Consider the following 23129-nt stretch of genomic DNA (forward strand, 5'->3'; position numbering starts at 1 on the left):
TTCATCAGCTATTTATATAGCACCACTAATTCCACAGCAGTGTACAGAGAACACACTCACGTCAGTCCCTGCCCCATTGGGGACTAACACACAGACAGATTGAGAGTCTAGTGTCAATTTGATAGCAGCCAGTTAACCTACCAGTATTTTTTTTGAGTGTGGGACGAAACCGGAGCACCTGGAGGATATACACGCAAGCACAGGGAGAACATACAAACTCCACACAGCTAAGACCATGGTCGGTAATCAAACTCATGACCCCTCTGAGGCAGAAGTGCTAACCACTAAGCCAGAGTGCTGCCCTATTATCTCTATTGTACAGAAGTAAAAAAAAAAGCACTTTGTGTATTATACATTGGCCACTAAAATATCTCTTTATTATATGCTAGTCAATAGAATACTTTCTGAATAGTATATTGTCACTAGAATACTCTCAGACATTATGCTATGTTGTATAGATGTTACTAGAATGATCTCTTCATTTTATATTGGCTGTTACATAGATCCTGTACTTGGTAATGCAATGTATGATGAGTACAGCACTTTGAAATAACATTTATTCATACATTTCATTGGCTATATCAAACCTCGCCCACATTGGACAAACACTCCTATAATACTCGGTCTCGCCCATATTAAAAAAAATGATCCTGCACTATGTTTGCAGCAAAGTGTCACCGGACATGACGTCTACTAAACCCGCCCAGCCGGATCTGCTTCCTGTCTGCCTCTGAAGTCGCGCTGTGATTGGTATTAGTGGTTCTTTCCTTGACTGCGCGTCAGTGTCATTCCGGACATCAAAATGGCGGACAAGCTGGGTGAGGAAGCGCTCCGTGTGGTTATATTATTATATATCTGCACATGAGACTAAAGGATGAACTTAGATGTGATTGGTGTGTTCCCTGTGGCCTGTTATATGGCAGCGACTGAAACCAGACTATACTGAATCACAAAATGTCAGTAATGTGTAGTTATTTTTTGCACCGTGCAATGTTTTTATAAAGCTATTAAGATGTGAGAAGATAGTCCTGCTTTTTCGGCGTTCTGTATCAACCTAATAACGAGGATTATGGGAGGTTATTTCGTGTTATTTATATTGTCTACAATTAAGTGTCCTGCTATACCAGGCAGGCTGCCTACCGTGCCATTAGAGGGCAATTGCAGTTCTTGCCTAATGGCATAGGGTCACTGTGATCAACTCTGTCTAGGAATAGAGGGCACCTTCATTTCACCTTTCACATATCCAATTTGTGTATTATTGTAATTATAATATGAATAGAGGAGTATTGATGAATAATGATCTAAATAACTAATGTGCTGTCAGTCTTAACAAAAAGTTCAAGATCAAAGTATTCTTTTGTGGGATGTACTTAACGGAATGACAGCTCCAGTCTGCTAAAAGGAATGCCAATTGACTAATGAAAGCAAACTGAACATTTATCTATATTTTATAAAATTTTACACTTTTTAATTACATCTTCCACACACTAATTGTTAAGATACTTATTCATGTTTTACATGTGTAATGACATGGAATGACGGGTGATTACTATGTAAGCTCTCAGGAGCAGGGCCGTCTTTTCTTGTGTGCTCCTTCTACTCTTCCATCACCCTCTGTACCTATTGGCTGGCTTCGCTAGCCCTGTTTTCTTTAGCTGCAGCCTACTTATCGCTGATTTCTACCATCCCTTTCACTAACTGTCCCAGAAATAATTTGATTTGCATTACCTTGTTACCTGTGTTTGTATATATTTTTGTTCTTTCTGTATCATGTTGTGTCTTGTGTCTCTGTTTTCTGTATATGTAATGTACGGCGCTGCAGACCCTTTGTGGCGCCTTATAAGTTAAAGATAATATAATAAAATTACTGCTGTTTTATACATCATGTCAGTGCAGAAATAACAGTAAAAACTTGCATTTTCTCCCAGAATGAAACACTTTGCATATGCGATCCCCCACACCTGTACCCCACTACACAAGTGTCATAATGTGGAATGATGGACGAATACTGTGGAATGACTGCAGTTTTATATGCCTTCTGTACATCAGTAGGACTGTATTGGACACAATAGTCAATATCGTAAAAGGAATAAAATACACAGTGCAGGTACCCTCACAATTCTGGAATAAGGTCCATTGTTTAAGAAGCTTTCTAGTTGGCAGCAAACCATAAATGGTCAATATACAGTTGAAATGTCATTGCTATTGGCCATCCAGAGAATGGTTAGATCTATACGAAACCGTTAAGACAGGCAACGATCCATGAAACAGTCTGACTCTGACAAAGGTCAGAACTGGCAGCATATAAAACCAATACTAATTTGTCTCGTAGCAGCAGGATCAACTACTTTCACCAATGCGTGTCTGAGAGCATCATTCCTGACAGAATTGTTTTTTTTAGGTTTAAATAACAGGTATCGGATAATAGATAACAAATCTGAGTCATGTACAGCATTATGCAACAGTACAGGATTAACTCATGTAGTGCTTACTTTACATAAGACCCTATACCCAATTGTGATATAATACCAGTCTGACCCAAGAAATGTTTTTTATTAGGGACTTTTCATGACTGATGTACCGATGCATAATGCTGTACATGACTCCGATTTGTTATCTATTGTCTGATACCTGTTATTTAAATTTAAAAAAAAAAAAACAATTCTGTCAGGAGCGATGCTCTCAGACACGCTTTCGTGAAGGTCGTTGATCCTGCTGCTGCGAGACAAATTAATACTGGTTTTATATGCTGCCAGTTCTGACCTTTGCCTGACTCGGACTGTTTCATGGATTGTCTTAACCATTTTCTTTGGATCTAACCATTATCTGGGTGGCCAAAGGCAATGAAGTTTCAGCGGGATATTTATGGTTTGCTGCCAACTAGAAAGCTTCTTAAACAATGGACCCTTATTCCAGAATTGTGAGGGTACCCGACCTTCCGTGTATTTTATTCCAATAAATTCCTTTGTCATTCAGAAGGCGTATAAAACAGCTGTCATTCAGGGGCAGGCTGGCCTGGGGGTCAAGGGGGCATCTGCCCCCAGGCTGCTCCCATTGTGGGCAACATTGGGCTGGGTCACTGTGCCATCTGCATTTTTTCCCTTTAAAATGTTCCTAATAGACTTCTGAGTCGAGTCTTGCCCCTTTGGACTAAAATATGCCCCCTCCCCTGCTGTCATTTCATGGTAATCGGCCGTCATTCCATGTTATTCCACATGTAAAACATGACCAAGTACCTTAGCAATAAGTGTGTGGAAGATATATTTAAGTATAAGATTTTTTTACAATATACATAAAATATCAATTTTCTATCATAGTAGTCAATTGGCATTCCTTTTAGTACAACCCTTCTTTTGCCAAATTTAGATAAATTGTTTAAAAGTACATTTCTCCTTAGCAGTAGACTGTCTTGTAATTCAAAGAGCTGTACATGCTGTAAATACCAGGTTCCTTGGTGACTGTGTTTTTAAATGTAATGTCACAAAAATTAAAAGTATTTGCAGGTTATGTAGGACTTGGCCTGTATACTAGAGAACCAGTTGACATTTTTGGGATAAAAAGATTTGCAACCCAGCTGTAGATCAGCCCAAAAATTCCAAGCAATAATACTCAATAAAACATCAGTAAATGTATTGCCACTCTAAAAATGCAGCAAGGTTGTCATTACTCAATTAAGAAAATGGCAACACTGCATACGGTAGTTTTAAAGCAATGACTTTTTTGATTTTTTATTTTTATCTTTAAAGAAATAAATATATATTTTAATCCTTTTTTTTTGTCAGTTCCTTTGGCAGAGAAAAGACTCCTGGATGTTAAGATTGGACAGCTGCCGAACTGGCTTTCCACATGTAATTTTACTCCAAATGGCATTCTTGCAGCTTTGGGGAGAGGTTAGTATGATCATCTGACCAAATGGTTTTTTGTTTTGTGGTTTTTTTTGTTTTTTTTTTTGGGACTGTGGCAGGAAAACCCATACAAACAAACTTAAAAAAAAAAACACCTTAATTTTGAAAAGTTCAATCAAATTATTTTTTGAAAGCAAACCTGTGATCATAATGTTATACTTTTGTTGGTTTTGCTTTAGGTCGAGATCGGTATTATAACAAATATATCAATGTGAAGAAGGGAGGCATTGGAGGAATTGCCATGGTGCTTGCTAGCTACATTGTGTTGAGCTACACCTGGGAATATGATCATATCAGTAAGTGGCATGGAATAAATTATGTAAGGCATAGTAAAATAATTTGTTTACTGCTAAATTGAGTTCTCTACAGCGCTGCAGAATTGGTGGCGCTATATAAATAACTGATGATGATATGGATGAAGAATATAATTAGATTACTGATAAACTGTTAAGATGTGATTATTTTTTTATTTAAAACTTTTTGATCTTTATGTAGTTAGTCTTAAGTTACATTACATGTATATCATAAGAAGCATTATATAATGTTTCATCTTTGTTATAAAGACATAGTTGAGAGCTTTAGAAATTGGAACAGTTATGTGACAAATGTTTTGCATCAAATAACTTGTTAAAGTGGTGAGAATGAGTTCCCTTTGCTTTGTCTGCTTGCTGCAAGTTAACCGTGACACATTAGGAGTGGCTTACACTTATCATTTGATTTGTAAGGCGCCACAGTGCTTCAATAGTATGGAGAACAGTACATGCATAAAACGGGAACATACAAGGTAGACAAAATATACACGGACATGAGAGAATCTCAATCTGTTTGTTTTAATAAGTGAGCTGTTAGTCCTGGCATTCAGTTACTGTAACTTTGTTTCTATTGCAGAGCATGACCGCTGGAGAAAGTACCACTGACCAGAGGCTTCATAAATTAAATCAGGCTTTTCTGTTTTATGTACGAACATCTGTCCTATTAAAGAAACACAAAAAAAACAATCCAATATGCGTTTAATTCAATTGTCTCTTCACAGGACAAGACCTTAACAAAGGTTTATTCTTACATACAGGTTTTGGGTGGTGTGAGGTGTAGAAAAATAAAAAGCTCTCAGGCTGCTTGATGTTGACATACTGAAGTGAATGAGGAACGGTCATCTCGTCACACAGGAGCTCAGCAAATGCTGCATGTAGTTGTATTTGATGTCTTTTTTTTGAGATGGTTAAGCAAGTTCTCAGCTGCTGGCCACAATTGCAGTATATTTGTACCAAATGGGTGCACACAAATATGATAGGGGACTTGTGGAGGTGCAATTCAGCAGCACATATTAAAAATTCGGAGTCTGGAAATACTGATAATTTTGACAGGTGTTATTAGAGGCATGATCCTCTGTTTAAGATGTAAGAATAACATTGAGAGCAGTACTTCAATGTGTATATCATTGTTGAAGAAAAATGAATTGGGCTAATTTAACAATGTCATTCTAAAGGAAAGCAGGCAAACACACTGAGGCAGCTGCTGATTTATTCTCTCGTTTAAAAGATATGCCCACATTTGTGGAATATATAGCACAGTCACATGTAAAAGAGCAACTATTAATAAATGGAGGCACTGGATACCAAGGGGACACTGGGAAGACTACCAATGGATCATGTTATTTGATTTAATGGAATATATATTAAAGTAAAATGCAGAGTATTCCAGGTGGCTTTGCATTGCACCAACAGCAATATGTCCTAATTGATCGAGAGCATGCACCTTTTGCTACATGTTTCAAGGAATAACCTCTTTTACGGGTATGAGAACCAGTGCTAAATTTAGAAAGCTAATAGGGTCTTATTTAAAAAAAAAAAATTCAAAATTAAATGGTCCATCTACAACTTCAGGGATGGACAAATAAATCATTTGCTTGTTATGGTCCAACAATCACCTGAGCCTGTGTGAAGTGTGTGCAACAAAGCAACCACCTGGTCTTTTTTAAAATTCCCTGTCTGTCCCACACACTGATTTGCCTTACCAATTAAGCTGCCACCACTAAGGCTTTTTCTGAAGTCTTGGGTTCTCAGTTCATCTAAACAAATCTCGCAACTTATTTTAATCAGCTGTCAGAAACCAAGTTGTCACCTGACCCAGATTTATCATAAACCAAATGATCTCTGTTTCATCTATGTAGCGTTATAATACCAAGTGAGGTAAGACACAGGAATTTGTAAGAACACGGAGACCTGAACTGAATTGATTGTAATTTCATATGAAAAATAAATCTACAATACTTAAGATGAAATTAACATAAATGACATACAAAGTTAATTCACATTCTTTTATCAAAAGAAAAGGGGGGGGAAAAAACAAAAATAGTACAATCACAAATAATTAGATTGCTGTCTGCTGGGAAAACACCTCTCAATATGAAACTAACTCCCAAAAGTGAACGAATCTGTTAGATTTAAAGGATATCTTAAACCTGCTTCAGGTGCCAAAACGCCCATTCCACTAAAATGTCTGTAAATCTAAATACGTGGTTTTTTTTTTTGGTTTTTTTTTATGACTTTCAAACACCTTTCAAGTCAGGGTTTCTTTCTTTGGCCTAACTTTTTAACAGAATGCCCTATAAACACTGCTTTCACTCAGTCTGTCATAGGTCATATGACTCCTGCAAGTTTGATAGTTAAGAAAATGATATTTTCTTGTTTCCTTAATTCAGACTTATCCCAACTGCTCAGCTTCCTGTCACGCCATTGAAACGTCCTGTGATATCACAGAGCCATAGTTAATGTGAGGGGTCTGTTGATATTATTGATCATTTCGATGTAACCTTAAAGAGGGGTTCCAAGAGGTTTTGGCTTTTACAATCTGCAATAAATTGGTATAGGGTACTCATATGTAGCTACAAATCTGGACATCTCAATCCATAAATACATCATTGATGGAGCAGAAGAATTTAGAGACAATCAAAAAGTTAACATAATTTAGCCTCTCCCTCTCATGTTTTAACCTATGATAAGCCACAGCAAGCTAATACGATGAGTTAAATCACAAACACCTGCTTGCAGTTTTATGACTTACAAGCAGCTTGCATATGAAACTTTCTTTTTCGGAGGGTGGATGCTATGTGGAGATTAAGAGTATGGTGTGTGCCCTGTGACGCTGACATCCACAGTTTTGAATTGTACAGCGCACATAGCTTTTGTTCTCTACAGTATAATCCAGTAATGTTTTGCCTGTTAGGTGGGATCTGTATCCATTTGTCTTAATACAGCTGACAAGATTTGAAAAAAAGGGAAAACAAATATAAGTGTTGAATAATATTTGAAAACCAATTACATAGAAAGTTATAAAAAAAACACACAAAAGTATAAATAATCATGCTTGTGATCACATCAGACAAAGGCATGATCCCATGTAGTTCCTGCACACACTGATGGGAGCACTGCTAAATAATTTAGTGGGGAGAATGCCAGTAGGATAATGGTATAAAAATCATGTGATTTTATAAATATAAGTTGGTTTATTGTAGGTGTAGTATGTTACTATCTGGTGGCTCTAGAGTTTTCTTTTAGGGGGTGTTTATCGGTTAACCTTGACTCCTGTAGGCTTTGTGCCCTACAACACTGTCACACAAATTTATGTACTTTAAGTTACAAGTTTCTCAGGTTTGTTCTTTGTTTTATTTTGAGTAAAACACTATAGCTGTAAAACCACAACAATAACAGCAACCAATAACAGTAATGGCACTTGTGACTAGCACTATGAAACCTATAACACAGCACACCCAAAGAGCAAATTTAAATTATATTAAAATATACTGTGAGTAGTTGTGTATTTGGTGTTGGTAAAATGTTTAGTTGACATGCAAATGTGAGCAAGCTTTCATATTAGATGTGAATAAATATAGTCAAAAACAAGGCTGTTATAGGTGACCAAATAGCACTTTAGTCTATGTGCCCTCTATAGTGCTGACTATGTCGCTATGGCTTGCAGGGATTAGTCTGCAATGGTAAAGAGAATATGAGAGAAGGCACATTGAGTTTGCAGTGAGTGGAGTAGGGATAGTTTCCTCCCACAGACATAACTGAGACTTTGATACTTGCACTCTGCCTGTCAATATGTGTGCACACTGACCAGGAGTGTGTGCCAAGATACACAAGTTGGCATTCTGAGTAGAGAGACAGCAGAGTGGGGTAAAGACACGGGGGAGATCTGTAGGATCAGCATAGGCAGTGGATCGAGGCGATATCCTTGTTGGTTTTACAGAGCTGGAACCAGGTGACGGTGAAAAAACACCTGCAACCAAAAGGACAGGTGTCAAGTGGTGTAAGTAAAATTACAAAGTATCAAAACTGCATTAATGGCAGTAGCATGACCTGTCTACTTGGGAATCCAATCAGTTACTGCAGCTAAAAACTTGCCTAAACAAGAGTGAGTTTGAAGGAAGTATTACAAAACAATTTACTGAAGCTTGTTTCAATGATTAAAAATGCAACAACGGAAGCGATCTGGTATACTGGTAAATTTCCAATAAGCTGGACAAGGTATATTATCCATCTGCTAGTATACAGTCCCTGTAATTGAATTAAAAGGGAAAAAAGGTAATATTCACCACTATGTAGAGTGCTTCACAATGCCTCAAGATAAGTAACTGGTGGCTGGAGGGGTAAATGAAGAATTTGCCATCTAAACAGATCCTAATATACACTAGGGGGTATATTTACTAAGCTGCGGGTTTCAAAAAGTGAAGATGTTGCCTATAGCAAGCAATCAGATTCTAGCTGTCATTTTGTAGAATGCACTAAATAAATGAAAGCTAGAATCTGATTGGTTGCAATAGGCAACATCTCCAGTTTTTCAAACCTGCAGTTTAGTAAATATACTCCTAGGTATCATATTTTATGAGGCCAGAGCATTGATTAAACACATTAGCTACAGCCTGGGGCCAGAATCCATCAAAATAAATATTGCTCTTCAAGGCAAGTACAAGTTGCCTAATTGTTAAAGATCCACAATGTACATCCTCTGCTTGCAGCTGTCCAAATTGCTGTGCATCAGATTTTTCCTAAAAGGTGTGACCCCCATTAAATTCTGAAATTGTACCAATACTGTACATAGCATACATTGGTTAATGTGTAAGGTTTAATGGTCCCATTAACCAAATCCACTTTTCCAATATATCAACTGTAGCAGCGTGCACTTCCTAGCAGCCAATCACCTACTTCAGCATGATCACATGATTTCCTGCTCCTTTCAAATGAGCAGAAGGCTGGGATTGAAAAGCAAAAAGAGGACAGGACAGGATTACACACCAAAGGTTGTATGTGGGAAATGCTGAGGAGGTAATTGGTGTGTAGACTTGACAGGTGTAGCAGGCCTCCAAAAGTGACTGGCTGAAAGAAGCAGCAGTAAGAGCTGGCTCTAGGCGCTGGTCTGACATGGCATCAGAGAGCTGTCATCGGCGGCAAGATTGACCAAGTGGCAGCATGATCTGGGGTAGTTCATTATAGCACTTTACCAGAGACAGTAGCAGGCAAAGAATAAAGGTTCTTTCAAAAAATAAGAGATGACTTAACACTAGTTATAGCATTTAACATCTGCATCTCAACTGGTACCACAAGGCAATTGAGAGAGTAGCAGTATTTGCAGCAGTAAGGCTAATAAATATATCCAGTATCACCTTTACGCCGATGACATTTAACTCTGCATCTCTTCTCCTGACTCCTCTCCCCCCTCCTTTCTCATGTTTCTGACTGCCTTTCCACCATCTCCTCTTGGATGTCCTTACTTTTTCTCAAAATTAATATTGCCAAAACCAAGCAATTGTCTTCCCTCCTTCTAGATCGTCATCCCATCTTTATCTCTATAACACTGTCAATAACACCACCAGTTCCCCAACTCTGCTGCCTGGGCGTCATCCTCGACTCCTCCATCTCTTTTGCCCCCCCCTCCCCCACATTCAATCACTTGCCCATTCCTGTCGCTTCCAACTTCACCCGCATCCGGCCCTTCCTATCTCAGGATGCCAAAAAAAAACATTATACAAGCACTCATCATTTCCGGTCTTGATTACTGTAACTTTCTCCTCTGTGGCCTCCCCCACTTCCACCTGTCCCTCCTTTGCTCTATGCTCTGTTACGACTCTGCCTATGTTTTGTCTGTGGCAGCAGTCCTTTTAATCCACCAGAGGTGCTGCTGTTCTGCTCCTGCGCTTTGCACCATGCCTGTAGGGGTTAACCTCCTTGCCTAATTAGAACTGCACCTGTCTCACAGCTTCTAATACCTGCCTTAACCTGTGCTCAGTGCAGTTCATCATTTTTACCTGGCTGCTGCTGGTCTCCAGTGTATTCCTGTTCTGCTTTGCTGCTGTTTGATCTCCTGTTGTGACCCTCTGCCTGACCAGACCCTGCTTGTTTGCCTGTTGCCCTGACCTCTGCTTGATTACTGGACTATGCTTATTTGCTTGTGACCCGGACCTCTGCCTGGCTATTGGGTTTTGCTAGAACTCTTGTTGCCCTAACCTCTGCTTGGTCACTGGACTCCGTTTGTCTGCTTCCCTGGACAGCCTTGTGCCTCCTGGACTGGGGTAACTCATTATTCTTGTCCCTGCTATTTAACTGTACCTGCCATTACTTGGAACATGTTGCTCGGTGGACTTTCCTGTAATTTATTACACCTGTTCATAGCTGTGGATTTGAGTTATACCTGTTTAGACTGCTACCTGTAAATCTGCATATCCCACAAACTAAATCCCTGTTTATGTATTTTGCCTGAATAAAGTAATTTGGTTTATTATACTTCTGTTGCTGCTTCCTGAATGCACTAGGAATCATAACATACTCAACGTGGCTGCGAGACTTCTTTTCCTTTCTCGTCGCTTTTCCTCTGCCTTACCTCTCTGCCTTGCCTTACACTGTCTCCCCTTTCCCTACAGAATACTTTCCAAACTCCTCACCTACAAGGCCCTCTCCCATTAACTGCCCAATACATTACCAACTTCCTCTCCATTTCACACTCCGACCCATTCCCTGCCATCGGCCAATGACTTTCTCCTCTCCTACACTCTGATCACCTCATCCCAGACCAGAATCCAAGATTTCTCCTTGGCTGCCCCCCTCCACTGGAACAAACTCCCATGCTCTATCTGACTGTCCCCTAATCTGAGCACCTTCAAACAGGCACTTAAAACTTATCTGTTCCTCAAAGCCTACTAGCCATCCACCTATTCATCTCTCCATGATTGATCTCCTCACCTCTCTCTTCCCCTGCCCGTTACTTGCATTTTTGCATTTCTTGTGCTGCAGCAACACTTTATACAGATCAGCCAAGGATGTCACAGCAGCCAAATGTTTTTGGTTTTAGTAGCTGCAGACAGTTTTATTCACCAGAAATAAAGCAAAATAAAAACACGAACAAAATATATCCACATACACACACATACTACATACAACTTACTTGTGCACAGTACCATTTTTTGGCTCAAATCAGAAAATCAGATTTGTTCATTGCCTCCACCAGTGTAGGAAATTAATGGATCCCATGTTGTTGACTCCAAACACAAAAGTCAAAATGAGGACAAAAGGAGTTTTCCATTCAAGTCAGAGATATGATTATAGGGTTCAAGACTATTCCAGGGGGGTTGCACATATTTTAGAGGTCAGTGCAGTCTATTGTACAGAAATAGAAGTACTATAAACTACAGCCACACTTCCATCATCATATCACCCACCTCTATACTTGCCAGACAAGAAGGGTAGATAGTGTACATAGGTCAACAATCTTTAAGGCATTCAACAAAAAGAGCCTTTATCCTGGTGTCATAAAGAGGAAGACCTGGCTAAAAAAAAATCTTACCCACAAATAATTTCAAAAACATCATCTAGAACTGAGGTTAGCAAAAGCTGGCTTGCAGAGCCTTCTCTTGCGACCCCACAGCTGGCTGCTTCCAATCTTATTAGAATGGGGACAGCCGACTTACATGTCACATGACCTCCTCTGCACAGTACAGTACTGTGCACTACCTCCTTCCTCTCTGCGACCCCCTTTGAAGGCTAGAGGACCACTAATGGGTTAACTTGTTCTAGCTTGAGTAGACCCAGGTCTAAGAAATGCCCTCCAGAAGGTGTGTAGTGCAGATAGTTCTTCTCTCTTGGCATCTTTGAAAAACTTCCCAAGCTGATCTTGAAAAACCAAACAGACAAAATGGGAGGGAATACTAGGCTGCCATGAAGTATTTTGAGGAAAAAGAATCATCAGTAAATATAATTTGCTTATTTCCTCTTCAATCTAACATGGCAGGTTGCAGAATGGGATATACCCAAGCAATGTGTCACAAGACGGATGGGCTCCAAAAATAAATCAACACATATAATTCAAAGTTGTAATGAGTGACTGCCCGAAGATTTCTTCTCTCAATCTAGGCATCAGTAGATACAGTGGCGGACTGGGATGGGGGGCAGGGGGGCATGAGGCCCCCGGGCCGGTCGTCCATGGTACATTTTGGGCCGCCTAGTCAGTAGGGGGGCGCCATACCCGCCCGCCCGTAACTACTATACTAACTATTGAAAGAGAGCCGGCGGATCGGCTCTCTCTCACTGCAGCGTCCTGACTTCTTTTTTTCACGTCAGGACGCTGCAGTGAGAATAGTTAGTATAGTAGTTACTGGTGGGCGGCCCAGAACACAGGAGCTGCTTTAACGTGAGGAGCCAGCTTGGACGCAGGAAGAAGGAGCAGGTAAGTAAATTACAGTGGGATGGTGAGAAGGGGAAGGGGGAGCTGATGAAAAAGGGGAGCTGGAGATTAGAGGGGGCTGTTGAGAAGGGGGGTCTGATGAGAAGGGGTGCTGGAGACTAGAGGGGGATGATGAGAAGAGGGGCTGGAGACTAGAGGGGGATGATGAGAAGGGGGGCTGGAGACTAGAGGGGGATGATGAGAAGAGGGGGGTTGATGAGAAGGGGGGCTGGAGACTAGAGGTAGCTGATGAGAAGAGGTGGCTGGAGACTAGAAGGGGCTGATGAGAAGACGAGGCTGATGAGAAGGGGGGCAGGAGACAAGAGGGGGCTGATGAGAAGAGGAGGGCTGATGAGAAGGGGTGGCTGGAGACTAGAAGGGGCTGATGAGAAGACGGGGCTGATGAGAAGGGGGGCAGGAGACAAGAGGGGGCTGATGAAAAGAGGAGGGCTGATGAGAAGGGGTGTCTGGAGACTAGAGGGGGATGAAGAGAAGAGGGGGCTGGAGACTAGAGGGGGATGATGAGAAGAGGGGCTGGAGACTAGAGGGGGATGATGAGAAGAGGGGGCTGGAGACTAGAGGGGGATGATGAGAAGAGGGTGACTGGAGACTAGAGGGGGATGATGACAAGAGGGGGGCTGATGAGAAGGGGGTTGGAGACTAGAGGGGGATGATGAGAAGGGGGGCTAATGAGAAGGGGCAGGAGACAAGAGGGGGCTGATGAGAAGAGGAGGCTGGAGATTTCAGAGGGCAGGCGGGTGGAGAGAAGGGAGGATTTTTTTTATACTATGATACATACTTTAAAAGCATAAGTACCGTATATACTCGTGTATAAGCCGAGTTTTTCAGCATACTTTTGTATGCTGAAAAAGGGCACTCGGCTTATACACGGGTGAACTTACCTGGTGTCCGGTCCCTCGGCTGTCAACTTCTGCATATGCGTTCCAACAACAGGAAGTTCGGCATTTGGAACGCAAACTTGCGTTCCAAATGCCGAACTTCCTGTTGTTGGAACGGGTTCTACTGCCGGGTAAGTGAAAAATCTCTCTCTCTCTCTCTTTCTCTCTCTCTCTCTCTCTCTCTCTCTCTCTCTCTCCTTTTTGTTTTGTTTTTTTTAATTTACAGTGCAATTACATAATGAACAAACAATACAGCCACCATGTTCATACATTTATATCCCTACCCCTTATATACTCCTTTATTTAGGTTAGGTTGTACCCAATGATTTTATAATCATTTATTAATGTTCCTTGTCATCTAGCTAAAAATGATTTCATAGATTGAACCTATCATTTTTATTTAGGTTTTTAAATTAGCGCTCTTTTCCACCCTAGGCTTATACTCGAGTCAATAAGTTTTCCCAGTTTTATGTAGTAAAATTAGCTGCCTCGGCTTATATTCGGGTCGACTTATACTCGAGTATATACGGTAATATAAAAAATAGATCAGTAAAATATTAATTTGCAATAATAATTTCTATTAAATGTGAGGAAAGTTGTAACCCGTAATTTGATTGTGGGGCTGGTGGGGAAATAGACATGTGTATTACATGGGAATGTTAATAATTTAATGTCGGGGATAGTGAGGGGTTAAATCGGTCTGTTTGTTAAATGTAGAGTTTATCAATTTAATGTCTGGGCTGATGGGGGGGTTATGTTTGTTTATTAAATAAGAATGTTATTAAATGTTATTAATTTATTATAGGGGATTAATTGGGGAGAAGGAGGCTTTTAATTTAATGTTGGCTGGTTAGGGGGAAGGAGGCCTAATTATTAAACATGGGTGAAAATTAATTTGATGTCGGGCTATATGGAGGAAAATAAACATTACACTTAAATGCTATTAATTACATTCTGGAGCTGATTGGGTGGAAGTAGGCCTGTTTATTAAACAGAAAAAGCTACTGATTTAATGTCTGTCTGGTTGTGGGGAGGGAGGCCTAGATTCTTCACTCACTGCTCAACTTTTCAAAAGGTGAATAATAACTATCTCTTATCCAAACAGGACCCCAACATTCCAGGATCCAGCCAAGCAGCAACGAAGCATAAGACCAGCAAGCAGAAGACACCGGTGATGCATAACCACTGAAAGGCAGCATCTACTCCCACAAAGGTACATTGTGGAGGGAGAGAACCTAGGGGTCCAGTGGCAAACTCGGTGCAGGAGCCTATGCAGTCCGTGCATAGTCAGCAGCATCATGTACTACTTTATATGGCCGTGTCATCCATTGACAGATTATTGTACTACAAGCTGTATATTCTGTCAATGGGTGATGCGGCCGAATCCAGCAGTATGTGATGGCCAATTATGCGCAGACTGTTCAGACTGCCTACACCTTGTTTCTCAAATGACAGTGTACAGTGCTCCTCCCCTAGACTACAGGAGCCTTGCAGCAACAAATGACTGTGTGAGTGTGATCGCCACAGTATTGATGTTCCCAGGGTGTCAGAATATAATCCATTATAATCAGACAGGTATGTGAAAAAGGGAAGGAACATATACAATAAATAACATACAATATAAAGGGAGGTTTGTTTTTTGTTGCATTATTTATTTTCATTATTTAAGATTTACATTTCTAATAATAAAAGTACCGCTGGATTAAGCAACACTAAAATAACCTCTTTTTTATATTGATAAATATATATTATAGTTAAAACAACCCTTTTAGAATAGGCCGCTACTTATGGGCCAGCGCTGTGTGAGTAGATGTCACATCCAGCAGATGATGCTTAGAGAAGTTGTGAATAGATGGTTACCAGCTGATTTGCAGAGATCCACTGTTGATGCCTGAGCCCTACAAGCTCATGAAGAGTGCCACTGATATTACAGATTGAGCTTTATAGGTTTTAAGCACCTTACACCCATTCCACTACTATACTTATGCAATGAGTTCTCTGATCCACCTTGTAAGAGTCTGGATAGGGCATGTCCATGATGAGGTCCTGTTTAGATGATAAAGTGCAGGTCTCTTTTCCTTTTTTTTTGTTCAAGACAGAGATTGCTCTGACTAGGTCCAGTGAATGTATCTTTTTCTCCTTGTCAGTAGCTGGTTGTGGACAGAGGGATGGAAGTAGATTTTCTTGATTCATACTGTATGTAAGGTTGAAACTACATTTAGCAGGAAAGCACGGTTTGTTCTCAATATTATCTTGTCCTTGTATACATGTTCATGAAAGGTTCTTTATATCATAAGGCATGTAAATCACTCAGCGTAAGTAATTGCCACAATAAACACTACCTTGAGCACAAGCGACCTAAAAGAGAACTTTTTAAAATGCTCACAAGGATAAAAAGTTAAAGTGTCTAAGACAACATTGAGATCCCAAGGTGCCAAGAAGAATCTGAAATGAGGATTAATTCTGTTCACTGCTTTTAAAAAACAAAAAAATAATGTAGAGAATTATAGCATTTCTAGCGCTACTTGTGATATAAGCATAAGCAACCCAAAAAATAGTGCTTAACTGAATACTTATATGCAATGAATGAAGTCCTCAGGATCTTCTTCAATCAACACAGATGGTGTTTCAATTAGTGCTGACTGACCAATATGTGCTGTGTAAAAAACAACATAGCGTGGTTCTGTATAAATACTTTCTAAATGTTCATAAATTTACTACCTATTGTGAATCACAAATTCCATTATTCCAGAAAGATGTTTTTCTTCAATAATCCCCCTGTAGGAAGCGTACTTACTAAACACAAAAGTGATTGGTGCCGTATGTATATGTATAATAAGTTCTGTGCTACTGTGATCCTTCACCAATTTTCACCCATTCGAATTGTACTTACAAAAGTTTATAAAGGAATAAAAGCGTTGTATGCAAATTCTTTAGCAGTTCCTTCCTTATTGGTATGCTGATATATTCATATCAGTTGTCACATGAAACCATAAAAAATAAAACAATATCTAGTGTGATATTGTTTAAAATATATTTTAATACACCAAAAATAAAACCAAGCATAAAAATGATCATAATAAAGAGACTTCTTGCTCATAATGAAATACAGTTGGACTTCTAATAGATTGGAAAAGATGGTAGCGTGACACATGACTCTGTGGTTCCCAGGATATTCACAAAGTTGTATCCTCCAGATAGTGCATCAGCCTTAGTGGTAGTATAGCTTTATGCCTTTTGAAGTCTCCAGGCCTTCTCCACCAACGCATATCAACCTTTTAGTTTAGTTCTTTTTCAAGGATAAGTGAACTCACTTCCTTATATACTCATGTACTCCAGATATTAGAGGTCAGAGTGTCATAATACCCAAATTAATCAATTATAAATCAAATACTATTCCATATACATTTAGAAAACATTTAAACATTATCATAATAGTGCTAACAATAAAATATAAAATATACTGATAATACAAGATTCAAATAATACATAATGCGGTTATTCCATTCGTGCCATTTCCATAGATCCATATCTGTACAAAGTTTATTCATAAGCCACCAAACCTATCCAGGGTATATTATGCCAGATATTATTACTGAAAAAGATGATTATTTTAATTAAAACCTCTGACAAACAGGAAATACCTTGATGGATGAATTCCATCGTTTCTTTAATGTACTTCCGGTTCGCGTTCCAAATCTGAATATGTCACTTACGGTTTGCGTTCCAGCTGTAATATAGCGTGGAAATAACTGTTTCCATGAAATGAATCTCTGAACATTTCAAATGGTCGGCTTTCTTTAAATTGAATGACATAAATAGGGTAACCATAGCAGATGATCTATGACAAAAGGACTACATACATAACCTAATCAAATGAGTATATCAATAAATACATACAAATACATCTCTTTAGAATAATGGAATTTGTGATTCACAATATGTAGTAAATTTATGAACATTTAGAAAGTATTTATACAGAATCACGCTATGTTGTTTCATTTGTTTTTTTTTTACATGGCACATATTGATCACTCAGCAATACTTCGTTTTTCTTGATCTTCTTTAGAGTACAAGCAAAAAGAAGGAAAGGAGGAAGCCTTACAAAGAGGACAAGGAAATATGAGGTAGAGATGGCCAAGCTCATTTAAGAACGGCAGGGAAGCAGACAGAGATGATAGAGGCAGAGGGAAGAGAGTGGAAGATGTAGTGAGAGAAAGAAGATGTTTAGGATGGAGTGGATAATAAACAGATAATAGGGGTGCATGGAAACGAGTGGAATGGGCATGAGGTGAAAATTGTCTTATGTGTCAGGTTAGCTCACGAATAATTGAGTGAGATCCTGCTGTCTCAGTGAGTATTGACTAAACTTCCCTGGAGACGCGGAGTCTAACAAAATGGAAGGTGTTCACCAGGGATTCCTGCAAGGGAATATGGGCTTCTGCGGCTCCCACCTTGCAGGTTGCTGTCGTCCAGGAAAGCTCCCAATGTGACAGTTAGAGAACAAGTTACATAGTAGAAGAATGATCCAATTCGGACATCAAATGGTGGTAATGAAGATTACCATATTATTATAAAACATTACAAGAGTTCAATGAAGACTTGAGTAATTTGCAAATGATGATCACAAAGACATGCAAGAGTAGTAACTGTCAGCATCATTCATTAATACAAGCTGCACATGCAATAATTAAAGTCTCCACTAGTAATAGAATTGAGGAACAGGAATCAGCAAAGTCCGGACATACTCAGCCATGATAAAACACAACTTGTCACAGATTGTAGAACAGATAGCAGTAGTCAGCAATGCAGGTCAAGTAGGTAACAGATATGGATCATAACGTTTACCACGAACAGTGGAACAAGTATGCAGAGATTGAGGAAGTCCAACATACAGCAGCGATGAACACACAGCAGCGATGAATAGCAGCTTACCATGGATTGTGGAACAGATAGCAGTAGTCAGCAATGCAGGCCGAGTAGATAACAGGTATAGATCATAGCGTTTACCACGAGCAGTGGAACAGGTATGCAGGGATTGAGGAAGTCCAACATACAGCAGCGATGAACACACAGCAGCGATGAATAGCAGCTTACCATGGATTGTGGAACAGATAACCGTAGTCAGCAATGTAGACCGAGTATGTAACAGATGTAGATCATAGCGTTTACCACGAACAGTGGAACGGGTATGCAAGGATCGAGGAAGCCCAACATGCAGCAGCGATGAACACACAGCAGTGATGAATTGCAGCTTACCACGGCGGATCGTGGAACAGATAACAGGTCAATGAAGTCCAGACATGCAGCAGCAATAAAGCACAGTTTCCACAGGTATGCATCCCTGCAGATGCATCAGAATAAAACAGGTATAACTTGAAGAACCAGCAATGCGAGAATGAAAGGAGGGACCTTATAAAGTGAGACTGGCCAATGGCAAAACTGATCAGCACACAGGTGTAGTAATCACAGGTGCAGACCATGATTAATAGTCTGCACTAGGAACAGAAATTAAAGTGACAGTCAGGGTTTAGAGGCCCGGGTAGAAGTACCCGGAGAGCAGAGTGTGACATTATGGTTGGCAAGCAGAAATGGTGAGTTTTGAGAGAGAGCTTGAAAGATTGAAGGATAGGGGTGACTGTGTCCAGGCAGTTTCAAAGGTGGGGAGCAGAACCAGCAACGGCCTGAAGGCAGGAGTGTGAGGTGGTGATATGAAAGGTGGAGAGGCAAAGATCATTGACAGTACAAACTTAGCAAATAGGGGAGATTATTTTGAATAATAAGTTCAGTTTTGGATATGTAGAGCTTGAGGTTGCGTCCAGCTACTAACGTGGCGATGTCAGATAGATAGTCAGACATGCAGGTGGTGAGAGAGGTCAGGAAGAAAGGTGACCCAGTCATCTCAGATCCAGAATAGTTCAAAAACCTGCTGAGTGTTTCCCTATCTGAAGAAGAACCTGGAATAGAAGTCTGTACCCTTCTAGGCTGGTGGAAAATTGGAAATCACCTAAGACTTCTGTAACATTTGTAGGCTGATATGTAATGCTTCCAATTCACTGAAGAGGATTGAGTTTAGGATTTGATGAATGTTTCCTCTGGAAACATGATGAAATTCTTGAACCCAGTGATCTTGTTTAGTGCATGCCCAAATTTCTCCATGCAGAAAGGGCTATTTAGGCACATTGGCACCACACTAATGTATTAGACGTCAAAGATTACAGGATTATAATTCCTTGCTTCCTAGAAGTGCTGCTGAAATGAAAAGGAAAGGAAAAACCTTACCCTTCCATCTTCAAAACTAGGGGATTTAGCCCCTATGATCTTCAGAATCACAGCGTTGTTTATCACCAGAAAACCTAATTTCTGGCAGAAAAAAAACCAACCTAATAATGATTTACAGAGGTTTGATTTTAATACCTTTAAGTAGATGCTGCCTATTAATCGTCTCTTGAATATTTGTATGTAAAGTATTGACCCAGTTTCGACACATTGAGCGTTTGGCCCAAGGACACATTATATTAGACGGCAACTTTAATTTCGCCTTAGATCCACACTTCGATAGGTCCTCCATCTCCCCTCGTGAACTTTCCACTCCTTCTTCCAAGGCTCCTCTGCCTTGTCTGCCTTGCTGTTACAACACTCCCTGCATGATACCTGGCGCCTCAAAAATTCCACTGCGAGAGACTATACTCATTATTCTGCTCCCCACCAAATATACTCCCGCATTGACATGATCCATGTTTCCCAGTATTTGATACCCTTGACTACTCAAGCGAGCATCGTCCCATTCTGATGGTCTGACCACGCGGGAGTATACATCCTTCTCAATCTCCTCCACCATTATCCACGCTTCTTTAGATGGCATCTAGATGAGACTCTGCTTTTAAACACTTCCTCCTTTATGGACATTAAAGCAGCTATCTCTGACTATTTCCAAGAAAATGCCTCTCAGGAGTTGGTGTCCGGTTTTATCTGGGAAGCTCATAAAGCCACCATTCGTGGGCAACTCATTAGTGCGGCTAGAAGTTTCCTCATTAGAGCAACGTATCTCCGCTCTTCTGACTCAGCACAAGCAGGTCCCCGATCCTTCATTATTAATACAAATTAGCTCCTTAAAGGGCCAGCTTAATACCCTTTCATCCCGCAGAGTCTCCAATATGTTTCAGAAACTTCAGCAACGCTTTTATGACAAGGCAGACAAGGCGGATTCATTGCTAGCTCGGAAACTTCATCCGAGGTGCACCCGAGGAGCTATTGACAAACTTCATAAGATATCCACTAATTCTATAACATATGATCTGCTAGATATTGTTAAGGAATTTAGAAACTTCTATGCATCTCTATATAATCTTCCTGACTCTCCGCCCCAGGGGGACCTCCTATCGGATACTTTAGAGTCGTACCTAACTAATACCCTTCTTTCACATCTCTCTCAATCCCAACTCACTAGCTTAAATGCGGACATCCGAGCAGATGAAGTTAAAATAGCGATAAAATCCCTCAAATCCTCCTCTGCTCCTGGTCCGGATGGTTTCTCAGCACAGTATTATAAAAAGTTTGCTGTGGACCTTGTTCCTTATTTAACGACCATTTATGATCAAATTCTGGAGGGGGCATCCTTTGACTCTACCACTACTCTTGCAAATATTGCGGTCATCTCAAAACCGGGGAAGGACCTTCTTTATTGTGAGGGCTATAGACCCATTTCCTTCTCAATATAGACCTCAAGTTTTACGCTAAAATCCTGGCCATCAGACTTAACCCCCTGCTTCCAGACCTGGTCCATCCGGACCAAACGGGCTTCATTCCAGGGAGGCAGGCCCCTGACAACACCAAGAGGACCATCGATTTGATCCATTCTATTCATAGTGGCAGATTGCCCTCCCTCATAATGGCCTTGGATGCGGAAAAGGCGTTTGATCGCATCTCTTGGACATTTATGCGGGGTGTACTCGAATCGATGGGTTTCTCTGGTAGGTTTCTTACCGGTATCTCAGCTCTCTACCGAAACCTTTCTGCCACTGTATCGATTAATGGCCTAACCTCCAAACCATTTACAATTTCCAATGGCACTCGCCAGGGATGATGTCACGGGCACTAGGAGTCTTTACCCAGGTATCACCAGATGATGGACTTACCAGAGCAGTATAGGTGGTAATATGATACTCTGGTAGCGGGGTGATCACAGGAGACAGCAGATGGTAAGAGAATGCTCGTGGAAAGTCTATGACTAGCAGCACTGGTAATATGTAGATAATTGACATGAGGAACTGGATGGACAAGGAAACGTGAGGGTAGTCAGTGGTCTGCGCATAGCAAGTTGTACCACTGCTATAGTGAGGAGGAATGTCCAGAAATAACGAGGAGGTGATGAGAGTCAGCGGTCTGCGTATAGCAAGTGGTACCGCTGTCTAGGTGAGGGAATGGAATCCAGGTGAAGGTATCCGGGAAGTCAGTGGTCTGCGTTAGCAAGTTGTACCACTGTTATGTGAAAGGATACTGGAAACGGGTGACTCAGGAAACAGGGAAAAGTGGTCTGCCTCTAGCAAGTTGTACCACTGAATATATATATAAGTGAGGAAGAGCACGGGGAGATAAATGCAATGCAGAGTATACACGGGCACACTGAACTTGATCCCACGATGATATGCACAAATAGTAATAACTGAACAGCACTGCACAATAATACAAAGTCACAAGAGCTATCCAGGCAAAACGGTAACACAGTCAAATGACGGTAATAGTCTCAGCGGATAGGCAACTCCAGAGGAGAACAACTCAGTCCAGCAAGATATGCAATACACCAACACAGTCAATGAGAAGTATGCATACCGTGGTTCAGGAGAGCAGGCTGTCAGACAGAAGTGCAGGGATACCTGAACGGCTGGAGGCCGGCAGGATACGAAGTCCCAGGAGGGTAGAAGCGGTAATCAAGTAGGTGCAGCGCACAGGTAGGTAGACCAGCAGAGATGGAAACAATACTCAGGAAGCAGTAGTATATCGAACTGGACACCTGGAGAATGCTGAAGAGTAGAAATGGTCTAGACGAGATGGAAGCAGCGGAGCGTTGATCCAATGCAGACAGGAGAGTTGACCCAAGCGGAGACACTGTAGAAGCACGGAGAGTGGATCAGCTGGCTGCAGACACGAGGAGTACTGGAGGGTTGCGATGAGCAGGGTACTGCAGATACACGGAGGCAGCGGATAGGAATCAGCTGGAGCAGTCACGATGAAACACGGGAGAGTTGAGGTGAGCAGGATACTGTAGATGCACGGAGGCAGCGGATAGGAATCAGCTGGAGCAGTCACGATGAAACACGGGAGAGTTGAGATGAGCAGGATACTGTAGATACACGGAGGCAGCGGATAGGAATCAGCTGGTGCAGTCACGATGAAACATGGGAGAGTTGAGGTGAGCAGGATACTGTAGATACACGGAGGCAGCAGATGGGAATCAGCTGGTGCAGTCACGATGAAACACGGGAGAGTTGCGGTGAGCAGGATACTGTAGATACACGGCTGCATCGGATAGGAATCAGCTGGAGCAGTCACGATGAAACACGGGAGAGTTGAGGTGAGCAGGATACTGTAGATACACGGAGGCAGCGGA

General features: G+C 40.9%; 1 protein-coding gene across 1 annotated transcript; it reads left to right on the plus strand.

The window, feature by feature from the left end:
* Positions 1-678: 678 nt before the first annotated feature.
* Positions 679-4861, plus strand: ATP5MF (ATP synthase membrane subunit f). The gene is made up of 4 exons (XM_075179920.1): positions 679-818; positions 3783-3890; positions 4085-4201; positions 4794-4861. Exons 1-4 carry the CDS (start codon positions 803-805, stop codon positions 4820-4822), a joined length of 270 nt encoding a protein of 89 aa, XP_075036021.1. The 5' UTR covers positions 679-802; the 3' UTR covers positions 4823-4861.
* Positions 4862-23129: the final 18268 nt, after the last annotated feature.

The sequence above is a fragment of the Mixophyes fleayi genome, chromosome 7, assembly GCF_038048845.1.
Source record: "Mixophyes fleayi isolate aMixFle1 chromosome 7, aMixFle1.hap1, whole genome shotgun sequence".
Lineage (NCBI taxonomy): Eukaryota > Metazoa > Chordata > Amphibia > Anura > Limnodynastidae > Mixophyes > Mixophyes fleayi.

Coding starts and splice junctions, on each gene's coding strand:
- ATP5MF (XM_075179920.1), top strand. Junction 3,891..4,084: donor TCTTGCAGCTTTGGGGAGAG/GTTAGTATGATC, acceptor GTTTTGCTTTAG/GTCGAGATCGGTATTATAAC. Junction 4,202..4,793: donor CTGGGAATATGATCATATCA/GTAAGTGGCATG, acceptor TTTCTATTGCAG/AGCATGACCGCTGGAGAAAG.